This window comes from Apodemus sylvaticus, chromosome 3, assembly GCF_947179515.1.
Source record: "Apodemus sylvaticus chromosome 3, mApoSyl1.1, whole genome shotgun sequence".
Classification (NCBI taxonomy): domain Eukaryota; kingdom Metazoa; phylum Chordata; class Mammalia; order Rodentia; family Muridae; genus Apodemus; species Apodemus sylvaticus.
The window spans coordinates 154,074,437-154,091,352 of NC_067474.1; the positions used below are offsets into that span (position 1 = coordinate 154,074,437).

At 54.9% G+C, this 16,916-nt stretch overlaps 1 protein-coding gene across 3 annotated transcripts in view; it reads right to left on the bottom strand.

The window, feature by feature from the left end:
- Nucleotides 1-16,916, bottom strand: part of Arhgef10l (Rho guanine nucleotide exchange factor 10 like) — a 143,384-nt gene that overhangs the window by 11,534 nt on the left and 114,934 nt on the right. For all 3 annotated transcript variants that reach the window (XM_052177902.1, XM_052177903.1, XM_052177904.1), the window contains one exon: nucleotides 13,962-14,110. In XM_052177902.1, coding sequence (XP_052033862.1) covers nucleotides 13,962-14,110 — 149 coding nt within the window. The remainder of the gene's footprint in view (nucleotides 1-13,961; nucleotides 14,111-16,916) is intronic.

Sequence of the window (16,916 nt, forward strand, 5' to 3'; positions counted from 1 at the left end):
GCAGCGGCAAGCACAAAGCCCCATCCTGATTTCGATCCCTGCTCCCTTTGGGACACCAGGGAGACAGCAGGTTGGAGCAGGGAAAGCGGAGGTACAGCCCAGAGCCTCTCGCAGCCCTAAAAGCAAGGAAATAGTGAGACTATTAGGGTGGGGGATGGGGGTGGGGGTGGGAGATGGGGTGCCCACAGCATCCAAATGGCCCAGGGCCAATCAAAGCAACGCTGGGTATCAAGGCAATTATGAGGAGCCTGGATCCTAGTGCTCTGAGCTTTCTAAAGGCTCTAGAGAGCCGGGTGGAGAGGCTTGTGCCTGTAATCCTGGTACTCAGTAAACTGAGGCAGTTCAAGGCCAGAGCAAGCTACACAGTGGGACACTGGAGAGACAGCTTAGCAGTTAAAAGGGCATGTGCATGCATGCACATATGCACACACTCACAGAAACATATGTGCATTACATGCATACATATACACATACACACAGAGACATATGTGCATTATATGCATTCATGCACAGACATATGTGCATTACAAGTATACATGCACAGACAAGTGCATTACATGCATGCATACACACATACACACAAAGACATGTATGCATTACATGCATTCATGCACACAGGCATATGTGCATTACATGTATGCATGCACAGACATGTGTGCATTACATGTATGCATACACACATACACACAGAGACATATATGCATTACATGCATTCATGCACACAAAGATATATTTATTACATGCATGCATACATATACACAGAGACATGTGTGCACTACCTGTATGCATGCACACATACAAAGACATACATGCATTACATGTATGCATGCTAGCTCTTTCACTCACTCACACGCAAAGCACCTGAGTTCAGTTCCCAGCACCCATATTACGTAGCAGCTCACAACCATCTGTATGTAATTCTAGCGGCAATAGATCTGACCGCCTCTTCTGGCCTCTGGGGACACTTGCACTCACATGTGCACAGACACACACACACACACACACACACACACACACGCACACGCACACACAACTAAAACAAATTTTTAAAATACAAAGTGGGAACAGATTACTAAATAGAGAGACCAGGCCCCAGGAGGGCAGGTCTCAGCCCCTCTGTGGCTGACCTAATGTACTCTGCTCTTTGCATACTGGGACAGAAAGAATCTGCCCCACAGGGGTGCTGAGGACTCAGTGGAGAAGAGTATGTGGCACACCCTGAGGGCCCTGCATGCTGCTGTGTAGAACCAGCATGACACAAGTTCCGCCCCCACCCACGGTGTCTACCTCCACAACCCAGTCACGGCCACCCACGCTGCCAGTTCCAGGTGAGCGATCTTCTGAGAGGATTGCTGACACAGTCAGTCCTGTAATATTTATGTGCCTCCAGGTGACGCTTCTGCGCCATTGCCATAAATTCCCAGGGTGATGTGCTCAGCACTCAAAGTCATTAGCGCCAGAGATGACGTTGAGGGGCCGAGAGGATGGCTGGGTGAGGGAGCTACCCAGGAAGGGTAGACAGTAGCTCAGTGTCTATTTCTAGTCACCAACAGGGCACCGGGCCTCTCCAGAGTCAGGCAGGGCACTGGACACAAGTACCCTACTGACACAGAAAAGACGGCAAACAAGTCCAGAAAACGGACCCAGACGGGCTGAGCGGGGCACGAGTGGATTTTATCTCTTCTGCCCACTTTCAGAGGATCAGAGCTCAGCCCCAGCATTCAATCAAGGTCGGGGTTAAAGGTGTTCTTGCCTCTTTAAGTCACCATGGACCAGCTGGTCCCGAGAAGCCTGGTTGTGAGCCCAGGGATGGATTGCCCACCAAACACTGGCCCACGCCCCACCAATGCTGCCCCTCCCATCCTTGAGGATAGCCACAGGATAGACACCACTCTTTCACCATCGTTCAAGGCAAAACACAGGAAGTTCAAGGAATGATAGGTGTTGTAGTTCGGCTAGCCTGGGCCCAGTATGCAGAGAGGGCATCTTGCAGAAGTTATCATGAAAGTCCCTCAGCTGTCTTAATCTGCTTTGCTCCGTTCTTATCAACCCTTCACAGCCAGCGCAACAGAAGGAAACACTGAAGTGTCATTTGCGGAGCTGAGTTGCTGAGAAAGGGCAGGAAGCCACGCCCCTAACCTTGGAAGTCACGCCCCAAACTGGGAGGCCACGCCCAGCCTAGGAAGCCACGCCCCCTAACCGGAACACATTCTTTCTGGAGCCTTGGGACATTCCCAGCCTGGGAAAGCCAGGGTGGCTGGTCACTCAGATGAGACGCAGGTCCCACACTCTGGCTGGTGTGATGTGCCTGCCTTGCCTCACCTTGACTTGAGGTCAAGGGCTCAGCCAGGAAAAACAAGAAAGTCATGAAGGCTTAAGATATAACCACCTCCACCTCTCCCCAGCAAGCCACAGCATGCTTAGCAGAGTGGGAGGGGCACCACCCTGCTCTATGGAATGGCAGACACGCCCAGCTCAGGGTCACCAGGGGACAGGCAGACAATCAGCCACTGTTCAGTTTGGAAGGAAATGTCAAAACTTTGTGTTGTGGAGCTATCTTTCTAGAAAAAAAAAATGGCCCCAAACTTTTCTAGTATCTCAAGAGTCTGTCTGCCTGCTGCCCCCAAATGTTTAAGATTCCTACCCTGTCTTTAAGCATATGATCCCTTGTGGGGTCATTTTCCAGTGATTCCCCCCACGTCCGTGAGTATATGGACTTGGTGAGTTACTTAAAAATAAAATAATTTAAAAAATTAGGGCATGAAGTTGGCAGAGAGTGGGCCTGGGAAAAGTTAGGGGAAGAGCTGGGAATAAATATGATTAAAATACATTGTATACACATATTATATTCTCAAAGAATAAAAATATAGAGCTGGAGGGATGGCTCAGTGGTTAAGAGTGCTGACTGCTTTTCCAGAGGTCCTGAGTTCAATTCCCAGCAATGACATGGTGGCTCACAACCATCTGTAATGGGATCTGATGCTCTCTTTTGACATGCAGGTGTACATGCAGGTAGAGCACTCAGCTACATAAAATAAATAAATATTTTTTAAAGAATAAAAATATATTTTAATAAGATAAATAGAATTAAATAAAACTCTGGGCTGGAGAGATCACTCAGTGGCTGAGGGTGTGTACTGCTCTTACAGAAGACCCAGGCTCATTCCTGGCTCCCATGTTGGGCAGCTCATAATTGTCTGTGATTCCAGCTCCAAGGGATCAGAAGGGTCTGTGGCTATCTGGAACATGTATGTACATACAGTGCATGTATGTGCATATACTGCATGTATGTGCATGCAAAAGTAATCATATACATAATATTTTGAGATTAAAAATATTTTTGAAAAACTAAATCCTATACCAGGGCTAGGGCTGTGGCTCAGTGGCAGAGTGTTTGCCCGGCATGTGTGAGGTCCCGGGTTCAACTCCCAGCACAGAAAAAAAATAAATAAAGTTCCACGCTACGTCTTGCTTGTTGCTAAGTTCTCGAGCCGGGTGCAGATGCTTACGGTGACTTCGGTCCTCAGTGACAGCCTAGACCAAGGCATTCAGAAGGTGCCACGTGTCATGGCTGCACCAGTGTTCCCCTTACGATCGATCACAACTCAAATGAAGAACGGCCATTGGTGCATGTGGCTCCTGTGGAGATGCAGGCTGGGAGAGGCATCTCAGGCAGGGACGCTGCTGTCCTCTCCCAAGTCCTATTTAATGTCCTCTTGTTTTCTGCCATTACAAAAAGCCAGGCTAGCATTCCCCTAGCAGGGACACCCGAGGAGAGGGCTTAGGCAGTGGCCACCCGGGGCCACCATGCACTGTTCTGATGGGTCTAGCCCTTGTTCCCTGTTACAGCCTTGCCCCGTACAAGTACCAGGACTAGGCTGAGAGAGGTGGAGTCCGCCTCAGTCCAGCCATGCAGAGACCACAAGGTGGCCATCTTGCCCCTCGCTGCTCCGTGCGTCAGGGCTGAGATCACCCCAGTTGGCTCACCCTGCAAAAACCAAGGTCTGAAGGCTGGATTCGGCCAGCCCGGCGACTTTTTGTCCCAGTTATAACGTGGTAATGACCAGGACTGCCTAGGGTTGGTACAACGATGTCACAAGGTCCTGCCAGCATAGGGCTCTGACCAGTCTCAGACGCCATCACTGTAACTCAGTGATGGGGACCAAAGTTTTGTCCCCTTGTGGGAGGGCTAGGTCTATAAGTGACAGCCCCTCTGCTGGGCCCAGTGCCCACCCTGGGATGTGAGGGCAGGTGCGGATGTGTCTCCTCCCCCATTCGCTCTTTTCCTCGTCTGTGCCCCCCTGCTTCTTACTCCCCCTCCTCCCTCTGTCTGACTCTGATCCTCCCCCCATGGCTCCGGGTTATCCTGGGCCATTCATCCATGGCATCTGTGCAGCCAAGAGGCCATGGCAGAGCTGTGGAGGAGGAGTGAAGACAGACCCAGGGAGAGGAAGACTCCCGTCACAGCCGCTGGGACCAGACCAGCGGCCAGCCCAGGTCCAGCAAGGTGTACAAGAAACACCCTGTAGGAGGAGCCCACCTCCTGCAGAAACTGACAGCTGGTATGTGGGTGGTCCCTGTGCATGTGTGCCCAGACCCCTGCCACCCATCTGAGGACCCGGGAGGAAGCTGAACAGTGTTCCTCTTCACAGTGACCTGCCATCCCACGGAGGACAGGGTAGGGCTCTGGAGAAAGAGCCAGACTGAGCCCTGGGCTGGGAGTCCCAGCTCTCCGAGTAAATCTCCGGACTACTGAGGACTCCCTCCTCACATTCTCCCTCAGTCAGCTCTGGGAGCTGAATATGCAAGGAGCAGCTCGAGCCCCAGTGAGTTCTATAACCATCCCATGTCCTTGCAGGAAGGAAACTGAGGCACTCAACAGCAGAGAAGGTAGAGCCAGCCAGTTCCGCTCTAATCCACCTATTTAAAATCCAAGCACATTCCAACAAAGTCTAGAGAGTAGTGGGACACCTCTTACAAATGTCCCCACAGAACTCCCCTGGCCCAGCTGGCAGGCTTACAGACAACTAGAGCCTTGGCCAAACCTGACACCGAGGGACAGCTGACACTGAGGGACAGTGGAGCAGCAGGCCCGGGCCTAATCCACTACACAGGAGACTCAGCCCTCCAGGCCATCCAGTGAAAGGCTGCAGGATACCCAGAGCCTGAGGCAATGTGGTCCCATCCCCCGAGCTAGGCTAGCCACCAGTGGACAGTGCTTGCGGCATTGTATCCCTGCCAGGTTCTAGATAACTGGGCAGCTGTCCTTTGGGTCTCTGCCTCCTCTCCCCCTGTGCCACAGGCTCAGGGGCCTCGGAGATGGGGAGCCCCAGGGAGGGGAAGACGGGACCTTGGTAGTGGTGGGAAGTGGGCTCAGGGCTTGGCCAGCTACCTGTGTGGGGTCTGACCCTTCCTCGATGCCATCTGTCCCCTCTCCTCTGTCTTCCCCCTCCCCACCACAACCTTTCACCTCCCATTCCCGTCTCTGCCTGCCTCAGCCAACTTCTCTGCCAAGTCCCAGAGCCAATGACTCTAAACTTAGTCTTGCAAAACTATGAAAACCTTTCTAGTAGCCCACACCTTCCTGTGGGAGGGCAAATACTGGGCCAAGAGAGTTGAGCGCTTCTGGGTGAGAAGACAGGGCCAAACTGCTCCTCCATCAGCTCCTGCACCGGAGGCCAGAAGACAGTCCCCTTGTCCTAACACGTACCAGGCCTGGGCAGAGTCAGCTCAACTGGCCACTCCCTCATGATTGACTTTTTAGTTCTGCCATGCTTCCTGGGAAGGGAACAGCAATATTCCCTCCCCCCCCCAAAAAAAACCACATTACTCCCTCTCCTCACAAGCAGTTCATCTGCAAGTCTAACCTAATCCTTGCTGCTGCTAGGAAACCCTCCTTTTGAACTCCTGGGATGTCCCTGCTATCTTTAGCAAACCAATCTCTCACAGTTTGCTTGCCAGCTCCTTGTTGATAAGAGATAAGAACAGGTGAAACGCTGATTTAAAAATATATATCAGGATAAAACCAGACCGAGCTGAGTCCACGGAACCATATGACTCCAGACCCCACGTGCTCTAGTGATCCAAACACCGGGCACCCCACCGAGGGGTCTGTAAGTGCTACAAGAACTCAGGGATTCATTTTGCTCTCCGTGCCAATTTGCATAGCATTACCGGGAGAAGCAGCGTGCCTGGATTTTGGTTTATTTTTTTTTTCAAATTCCCACCCGTTTTGTGTCATAAATAAGATGGGAGACGGAAAACTAATACAGCCCAGCGATGTATTATTCATGCCGTGTCGAGAGCTGTGACGGATTTACAACCGTTAATGCATGCAAACGAAGTTTGGGCGCTAACATGAAAATTAAGGGTATGGGGGGGAGACCTGGGTGCATGGGGGGCATGGGGAGGATCTGAGGGGCTGCAGGGTGTCCAGGAGCCCAGAGAGGTCTCACCTCTGTCAGTCTGAGTGGTCCAGGGGTGGGGGGCTCAGTGCACGAGCAGGGTGGACCGCAGACGGCCAGTACACACTTGGCATCCAGGAGTGCTCATGTGTTCTCAAGCTGGATACTGAAGTCCTGGGTCAGCCAGCGTGCTCGCCCCCTGCTGGCCTGAACCTCTCCTGTGCACCTAGGCACTGAGAACTAACGGGACAACAGGAACCCAACCAACAGCCCTGTCCTGAATGGCTTTGTAAATCTGCTTAATCTCATACTTAAACCCAAAGTGTCCAGTGACAGCAGCAGCCTGAGCTACTGTGGACCCCCCATGGTTGTGGAGGAGGTCTACACAGGATGTTCCAGAGGTCAGGGAGCAGGTATCATGGGAGAAGGGTACCCAGTGAACCCTCCCAGCAGACCCCTGGGTGCAAGACTCCAGGGCCAGGCTTCCAGAAGGCATCAAAGGGCTGGAGGTATAGCTCAGTGGTCAGCACTTGCTAGGCATGGGCGTGGTCCAGGGCTCCATCCCCAACAAGTTAAAGACTATACCAGAGACACTGGCTGGGCTCTGGGCATCCGGGCTGTGGTAGCAACTCCTAAGGCTGGTGTTGAGGCAGATCTAGGGGGTCCCAGGCTCTTGAGTTCTGTCAGTTCGTATGTCCCATGGCCGTGTAAATACAGATGGATCAAGGATACAATGCTACCCAATGGGGAGTCTATGTCTGCTGACCAGGAGACCCCTTGACCAGTCCCTCATTCCATTTCCACCCTGCTCTTAGTGTGTCCCCACTTCCTCCTAGGACGCTTGGGTTGGCCCTCAGCATCTAAACCTCCCCCAGCCCAGCCCATCACCTCCTGCGCATCACACCTGCCAGCAAGCTCCGGGCGCCCCTCCGTGAAGCCATGAGGCCCCTGAGCCTTCTGTGCCCGTGATTATGGGGGCCGATGTTCTAGTAGCCCCAGGGACAATTACCGCGGAGATGTTTTCGGAAAGGGAATAATGCTCATGAGGCCACACAGCCTGGTGACACGTTAAGCTGTGACTAGGGTAGAAGCGACTTGGCTGGAGCTATAGGATGGAGTGGTCTCCAGGGGAGGAGATGGTAAAGTCCAGAACTGAGTGACAGAGCCAGAGCAGCCAGTGTGGAGATGTGAGATGTTTTCGGAAAGGGAATAATGCTCATGAGGCCACACAGCCTGGTGACACGTTAAGCTGTGACTAGGGTAGAAGCGACTTGGCTGGAGCTATAGGATGGAGTGGTCTCCAGGGGAGGAGATGGTAAAGTCCAGAACTGAGTGACAGAGCCAGAGCAGCCAGTGTGGAGATGTGTTCCTAAGAAAAGGGCGGCAGAGGGCAAAGGCAGGCTGTAGGGAGGAGCCAGGCTGTGGGGAGGAGCCAGGCTATGGGGAGGAGCCGGACTGTGGGAGGAGCCGGGCTGTGGGGAGGAGCCAGGCTGTGGGGAGGAGACAGGCTGTGGGGAGGAGCCAGGCTATGGGGAGGAGCCGGACTGTGGGAGGAGCCGGGCTGTGGGGAGGAGCCAGGCTGTGGGGAGGAGACAGGCTGTGGGGAGGAGCCAGGCTGTGGGGAGGAGCCAGGCTGTGGGGAGGAAGGAGAAGCAGGGCTGTGGGGAGGAGCAGGCAGGCCTGTTGCAAGGCCAACAGAAGGTAGGTGGGTGGTGGGTGGGCAGGTAAACTTCAAAGACAAAGAAAAAATCACGCGCCAGCAAACTGGCTCAGAGAAAGCGCGCCTATGCACGCCTGGCCATCTTACTCTGAGACTCACGTAGAGACTCCACGGAAGTGTCCTCTGACGTCCACACGCACACTGTGGTGCACGCCCCCGCCCCAGCAATAATGATAAAATTTAAAAAGAAGAAGAGTGGGGGAGAAGAGGAGGAGGAGGCAGTGGAGAGGGAGAAGGAAGAGGAAGAGGAGGAAGAGGAGGGGGAGGAGGGAAGGAAAGAAGAGGAGGGGGAAGAGGAGAGGGAGGAAAGAAAGGAAGAAGAGGAAGAGGAGATGGAGGAGAAGGAGAAGAGGAAAAAGGAAGAGGAGGAGGAGGAAGCCAAGGAGGAGGACTTGCTGTTCTTCCAGAGGACCCAAGTTCGATTCCCAACACTCATGTGAAACATCTCACCAGAGTCTCATGTCCTGCTCCAGAGGACCTTCTGGCCTCCATGGGCATCCACACCCATGTTACACACCCACACAAAGACACAATTGGAAACTTTGAAAAATACTAGAGGAGAAAAGGGCTTGCCCCCCACTGGACCCATCCACACACCACACTGGTTCACCTCTCAGCAGCAGTATATAGATCTCACAATTCAAGAATGTCCATGGCCCCGCCCTGACTCCACAGCCCCGCCCCGACTCCACAGCCCCGCCCTGACTCCACAGCCCCGCCCCGACTCCACAGCCCCGCCCTGACTCCACAGCCCCGCCCTGACTCCACAGCCCCGCCCTGACTCCACAGCCCCGCCCCGACTCCACAGCCCCGCCCTGACTCCACAGCCCCGCCCTGACTCCACAGCCCCGCCCTGCCCCTTGAGCAGGAGGCAGAGACCCCAGGTCACTCAGCCTTGCCCAATACCCCGCCACCCCATCCCAGGAGAACACACCCAGCATGCCTCAGGCCCGCTGTCCCCAATCCGATTTTTTTTTTTAAATTAAGATGCAACGATCACCCCACAGCGGGCTCCCCCTCCAGCGACGGCTCCGAGTGAACTCCAGACTGACTGGATTAGACTTTGAAGGTGACGATGCAGATAATGAACACGGAGAAGCGCCGTGTTGACACAGGCCCCGGCGAGCCGCATTATTATTTAACAGGCCTCGCTTCTGCCTCTGCTGGGATCAAGGAGCCGAACAAGCAATTGGTGGTAAGCGGAAAACCCAGAGGCAGTGGTGGCCCGGCTCCACGGGCCGAGCTGAGCAAGGTCAGGGTGGAGGCAGGGACCCCGCCACGTGGGCTGAGGGGAACAAACAGCCCTTCCCCAGATTGGCCTCTTCCCCAGATTGGCCCCCGCTGCCCGGCCACCTGGCCCAACTCTGCGGCTTTCCTCCCAGTGAATACCTTGTCTTCTCACACACGCCTCCCCCACCCAGCCCAGCCCTCACCCCACCTCCCAGCTCCTGTGTCCCCTCTAGCTAGGGCCGACACTGCTCCTGCCTCCTTGGGTTCCAGCTACGCCACTACCCACGCCAGATAACACCATAGCCCTGGTCTCTCTCGACGGTGGAGTCTGAACTCCTGAAGAGCAGAGGCCAGGCCTTGGTCCCCTTGATCCTCTGAGTACCTTACACTGAGGACTTGGAGGTGGGTGACCTGCCCACTGGGACTGTCCACTAACGGGTACCTGCTGTCACCACCAGTGAAGCAGATACGGGGTGACCAAGGCCCAATCCCTGACCTGGAAGATGCAGGTGCACAATGTGGTCCCCCAGAGTGACACCTGGGCACCTCCCGAAGACAGAACCTCCTTTTTGCTGAGACAGGCAGCCTGGGAATTAAGACTCATGAGGCCTGTGCTCAGACCCTGACTCTGCCTCTCTCTAGCTGTGTAACCTCGGGTGAGTTACTTAACCTCTCTGAGCCTGTTCTCACATCTTTTAAGTGGGAAAGTGCCCTTCTCAGAGGGAGGCTTAAAGATGCATGAGTTTAGATATAAATAAAATACGTAAGTCCAGGCCAGGTCCAACAAAGTCCATTGTCACCTCCTAGGGACGGAGACAGTCAGATGAACCCTGGTGTCTTCACCTTGGATGCCAGCCACGGAGACCCAAAAATCATACAGCCAGGTCTCTTAGCATGTGATACCCACTGGCTGGCTGCCTACTCCCCATGGTCCTCCTGAACCCCGGGGGGTGGGGGGGGTGGGCTTGCATGAGGCAGGCGTCACAGAAGGCTCTCCTGGAAGCCTGCACTATGTGGAGATATTGAAGACCCTGCAGGTGCTGAACTCAGGCTCAGCACAACCATATATAGAATAAATAAACACTTGGGAGGCTCCCCCAGGAACGGCTAGTCTCGCCAGGGACCCACAGGCAAGCCTGGCGCCGGCTAGCCCAGGACCGAGTCTGCAGGTCATTAGTAGCAGCCAGATGGAGCCGGCTCCAGCTCGCAATGCCGGGGTGGGCGGCTCCCCACCATCCAGGCAGGAGGCAGGCTCTATTAAATATACATGGTGCGATCTTGAAACTGAGCTACCGCTGTGCCGTACGCGGGGGGGGGGGGGGGGGGGGGCGAGCGAGCTGCCACCCATCTGCAGAGAGGCTTCCCGGCTGCCCAGGAAGGCTCTCCCTCTGGCTCTGCAGCCCCTGTGGCGGGGACATCCTGGCCAGCGGCCCTGGACTCCCAGCCAGGAGCCCAGAGCAGGTGAAAGGCCCTACTGACCCTGCCTTAAGAGCAGCTGGTCCGGCACTAATCTTAAATCACGACAGCCTCTTGGGAGCCAGGATGTCCCTGGAACCCCAGGACGGTTGGCCAGAGCCAGACAACACGGCTGGTGAGGGACAGAACCCAGTGAGAGCAGCCCATGCCGGCTCTGCAAACCTCCCCTGTGCCCAGCCTACACTCCTGGGTCAGGAGGAGATGGAGTTTCTTCCCATGAAGTGAGTGGGGCCAGCAGGCCTGTACCGCCTACGGAGGCTGACAAGGCCCACACCACCGACATCTGCACCCATGCAAGCAGTTTGACCCCTAAAGCCTCGTACAGCCTAAAGTCAGGGAGCTGGGTAAAGAAGGATAATCGATGCCCAACCACTGTGCACAGAGAGGTTCAGATACCTAGTCAAGGTCACAATGCACAGTGGAGACAAACCCAGGGTCCCATCTCAGCTCTGCTCACAAACTATATTCCCTCCAAGAGGGGGGTGGGGGAGCTACCAACAGGGACGGACCAACAGAGGCTAGGCCAGAGGTGGAGCTACGGCTTGTGACCATCCTGCCCACTCTCCCCTCCAAGAAGCCTCCACTGACCAAGTCTACGAGATAGCCGGGGAGTCTGTGGGAGTAGCCCAAGCTCCCCACCTACGAGCCTGGTCCCCAACTCTACAGTGGCCGCCATTCTCGGCTCCCCAAACTCTGTCCCTGAAAAAGCCTTCCGCAGGAACGGCCCTTGAGGACCACAGGACTTTGGCGTGTCAGCTAGCCCTGCCCACTGTCCTGTCACATGATAGAAGAGGTGACAAGACCCTGGAAGGGAAGGGCTGAGGGTCCTCTAGGGACATCAGGGGACACAACCACCTGCCCCTCTCCCCACTCCACCCCTCAGGAGAACAAGAGTCACTAGGTCAGGAGAGCGGGGGCTCTGCTCTCACTGGTCACACATCCCTGGTCACTGTGGCACTGCCCAGCAGCTCCAGGGAGGTCCCAGTGTCATGTTCAATTAGCTCTCAAATGGCACAGACCCCATGGCGGCAGTCAAGCAGCCCCCAGCAGACTCTCTACAAAGGACAGCATGGTGCTTGGGAGACGGTATGGTACGTAGACATGAATTCAACCCCCAGAACTCATACTTTAAAACGGGGGCACATGCTTATATCCAAGTACAGGGCAGGGCGTTGAGGCAGAACAGAGTCAGGCAGGTTCCTGAGGAGCATGGCCATCCAGTCTAGCCTAATTGATGAGTCCCAGGGTCTGAGAGACTGTGTCTCAAAAATAAAGGTGGACATAACCTGAGGAATGACACCCAAGATTGCAGATGTGCGCATGCACACACACACACACACATGTATGCATGCACACAAACACACATACACACATGCATACACACGTGCACACACATGCACATACGCATGGACACACGCACACATGGACACACATATGCACATGCACGCACACATGCACACAAACATACACATATACACGTACACACGATGCACACATACACATATGCACACACACATGCACACACACACATGCACACAAACACACACATACACACATGCACACACACATGCGCATACGCATGGACACACGCACACATGGACACACATGCACATGCATGCACGCATGCACACAAACACATACACATACACACGCATGCACACATACACATACGCACACACGTGCACACACATGCATGCACACACAGACACATGCACACATATGCACATGTACGCACGCATGCACACACACGCACATACGCGCCACACACACGCACACACACACAAGTGTCTTACAACTCGCCATGTGGCTCCCAAAACGAAGCCTCCCCTGCTAAGGAGCGGTCATATGGTCAGCCCTCCAACTTCTTCCGCATCCAACACATCCCCCTGCCACTGTGAGCCGACGCTGTGGCTCCCTCAGCACGGCTCCCTCAGCGTTACCTCAGACCATCACCTGACTGAGCACCCAGTGCCCAGGTCACACAGGACTCTGGCTGCGTCTGTGTGGGAAGATCGGACCGGTAGGCAGAGTCACACAGATGGACTCCCCAAGTGTGCAGTCCTCACACGGTCCAGTGATCACCTCAGAGCACCAACCTCTAGCTGTCTCTAGAGGACCTCAGCACACAGAGCTCTTCCCAGCAGAGAGGGGAGAGCTTCTCTCTGCCTCCGTAGCTACGACAGATGGAAGGTCTTGCCACCCTTGGAGCCAGCCTTTGGGGTCCTGGAACTGCCAGCTTGGAGCTGACATTTGTTCTAGTTTCCTAGCGTGTGACACCCACTGGCTTTTGTGTCTAAAACCCTCACCTCAGGCTCTCCTGGGCCTCTGTCTCCTGAGTCTCCTAACCTAGGCCACCTACAGACCTCTTGGTTCTGCCTCCCACAGGGAGTCCTAGGACCCAGAAAGAAGGAGACATGCATGTAGCCTTCCTTCGTGACCAGTGTTCCCATGGGGCGAGTGTGAAGATGTTCATTGGCTAAGCAAAGACTAGCCACACACTCACGTGCTACCCAGACACTCACCTCTAGCCTCCAGGAAACATAGGGACATACACTGAGAGTGGCGGGTCACATCTCCCAGGACTTCACACACACACATGTGTACACACACACACATCATCCACAGCACCCCACACCTCAGTTTCCCCTTTCAGTGAGGATCGAGCCCTCCAAGACCCTGACCACCTGCAAGCGAACAGTGCCAGACCCTGCCTAGCGCCTGAGCAATCAAGGGTCAGATTGGAGGTGTCCACGGCGGAGAGCCTAACGGAGACTGGAAAACACCCCCGCGCGTGGGGGCATGCACAGGAGCCCGCCTGTCTGGGGACCTTTCCAGGCTCCCCTCTGGGTCTGGCACCACATCTGATCAATCCATCATCCAAACCAATCAACAGTGGCAAAATGTCACCAAAATACCATTTGGGAAGCCACAGAGGTTCATACCAGCCTCCAAGGACGGGCACCTAGCGGGCCCGTGAAGCCAGGCCCTCACCCCAGCAGAGACGACAGGGCTTTGCCTACAACTGGGCACGGCAGGACCCAGGGGCCTCCAGTTACAGCTCTGTTTAAAGAGCAGAAGTCACAAGATGGGTGTGTCTCCGCCCAGCAGCGACCAGTCCTAGGTATGGGTACCTGCGTCTGCAGAGTGGCGGCATCCAGTACGGTGACCCTCGGCCCGCAGCTGGCCCACGCGGCATCTTCCAGGCTCAGCAGTGTGCGAATGGGCCCTGGGCCCACAGTTAGGCACATGGGAGGGCTCTCCAGGTCCCAGGGGATTTCACCTATGGGAGAGAAGGGCCCAGGTCAGAGGCTGGCCCCATATACCCTTCCCCACGGTCTTTCACCCTCACGTCACTGGGGTGACTGACATCGCTCTCCAATGCACAGGGACCACCCTGGATCTCTCTCCTTCCCGCTCTCTCATTCATTCACTCCATACATGAGCTTGGTGCTGAGAACAGGCAGGGGCAGATCTAGGCCCTGCCACCTGGGAAACCACACTGGGTGTGACAGCCAATCGTTATGAGCTGACAGACACAGGGGCTTCTGGGAGAAGCCACCTCCACATCAGTACCTGCCAGGAGTCATAAGAGGATCCCAGAGTCCAGGGACTTGTGACCATCATGGCCCTGATTCTAACGACCTTGAGGACATCTCCCTAAGTGTCTCAGAGTCTTAATTTCCCCATCTGGATGGGGAAGGGACTTGGCCGAGACCATTGCTCATCTGAACAGCGTGAGGATTTCCTTCGGACCTGAGACCTCATTCCCTCCACAGATGCTACCAGATGTAGGAGGCTGTGGGGGAGGGGGGTGGCGAGAGGCTCCGAGAGGGTGCCGCCCCCCTCCCTGCTGTCTCTCCAAGAGACCAAAGCATCAGCATGGCCTAAAAGGAGTCTCTCCCCGCCCCGCCCCCAACCATTTCCAGCTAACTAAGAACCACTCTCTGGTAAGCACAGTGGCTGGACGGAGCTTCATCTCAAGACACATCCCGAGTCACCTCTCAAGCCGTACCACGCCTTGGCTGCTCTAGGCTGTCAGGGTGCTGGGTAGGAAGGAGGCTTAGGGGGAGCTGAGACCCAGTGAGAGGCCTGGGGGGCAAGGGTAGGATACCCTAAAACTTAACCTTCCTAATGCTGTACCCCTTTAATACAGGTCCTCCTGCTGAGGTGACCTCCCTGGCCACAAAATCATTTTCGCTGCTACAATGTAACGGTAATTTTGTTACTGTTATATTGTAGATCCCTGACACATAGGACTTCTGGTATGTGACCCCTGTGAAAGGGTCATTTGACTCCCTAAAGGGGTTGTGACCTGGTTGAGAAACGCTTCCTTAGAGCAGTGGGCACAGGGCCAGGGGCCAGGGAGAGAGGATAGAATCGGCTGCTGGGTGCCCTGAACCCCCTCATCCCTGCTGTAGGTCGGTCCCCAGAAGGAACACAGAGCCACTCGCCACAGGCGCGCCCTCCTCTGGCCCCGCTGCTGCTTTTTGGTAAGTCTGAGTGTGGCTGTCCCCTGAGGTGCGGGGAAGTCATCAAACTCCTCGCCTTGTCCTCTGGACACGCGTTCGGCATGTCCCCCACCTCTAGGCTCCCCTGAAGCTTGCTTCTACACTCCCAGCCTAGCTAATAAATTAAGCACTGGGGAAACCCAGGAAACCCTCCTCCCCCCATACACAATACCTCTCTTTCCAGCTCAGACACATGACCACATACATACATGGCAAGCTAACCAGGCCAGAGCAGTCTGTGGCTCTGAACTTCCATGTCGATTTGAACAGACACTTGACCTCTCTGAGCCTCCGTTTTCTCATCTCTAAAATGGGTATAATGACCACGGACACCCCCACCCCTCAGGGTGTGGTGAGGAGTCAAGGGACTGTCTGCGCTGACCCAACATAGCATGGGACATCAGTAAAAAGTGCCAGTGGTCAACACTGAGTCCCCTCTGAGTCGCTCTGCCCACAAACCCGCAGTTTATCCCGCAAGCCTGCACGGCAGATACTGTCATTAGCCCTGAGTTATAACTAACACACTGTCAGTTCAATTACCCAAGTCACAGCTACACAGCCGTTCCTGCTCAGTGGCTCCCGATAGTCTACAGAAGCCGAAGCTGGCACCATTTAATTAAAGGTGACAACAGAGGCTCAGAGGTGGAGAGCCCGGGCTAGTCCCCCAAGGAGTACCGGGCCAAGCAGCATTTACACCCAGAGCTGGGTCTGGCCTGGCTGCCTCGTGCCCTGCTACCAGCTCTCCTCTGGGACTCGTGTCTGGGAGGGGCAGATGACCAGCGGGTGAACGGACCTCCATAGAAATGTGACCCTGGGGCTGGAGAGGTGGCTCAGCGGGTAAGAGCACTGACTGCTCTTCCGAAGGTCCTGAGTTCAAATCCCAGCAACCACATGGTGGCTCACAACCATCTGTAAAGAGATCTGACGCCCTATTCTGGTGTGTCTGAAGACAGCTACAGTGTACTCACATACATAAATCTTAGAAAGAGAGAGAGAGAGAGAGAGAGAGAGAGAGAGAGAGAGAGAGAGAGAGAGAGAGAGAAAGAAAGAAAGAAAGAAAGAAAGAAAGAAAGAAAGAAAGAAAGAAAGAAAGAAAGAAAGAAAGAAAGAAAGAAAGAAGAAAGAAAGAAATGTGACCCTGGTCCAGAACACCAGATTCAGGGACATGAAAGGCTTTTGAGCGCCCCCTAGTGACACGAGGCGTGGAGTGTCTGTGGCCGGATGCCAGGGCACCACTTGGGGAAAAGAGCTAAAGATGCTGGGGTCGCATCTCAGAGGCTGGGAATCGTGGTTCCCCGACCCCGGAGGGCAGGGCATGAGAATGGCGGAGAAATCCTTGTGTCTCACCACCCAAGAACAGTTCATCACTGCTGCCAGTCCAGAGGGTCATAGCACACTGACCGTCCCAGCTTCACGGGCTGGCGTCCCCAGAAGCCCTCTAAAGCAAGGAGCTATGATAAGAACTAAATATAAATTGCTATCAGAGTGGACACTGGCCGGGAGCCCCCGCAGAGCCCCCGGGGGCACCCTGACCTTGTTGACCTTGCTGGGACTTGGCCTTCTTGACGGACTGCTCTC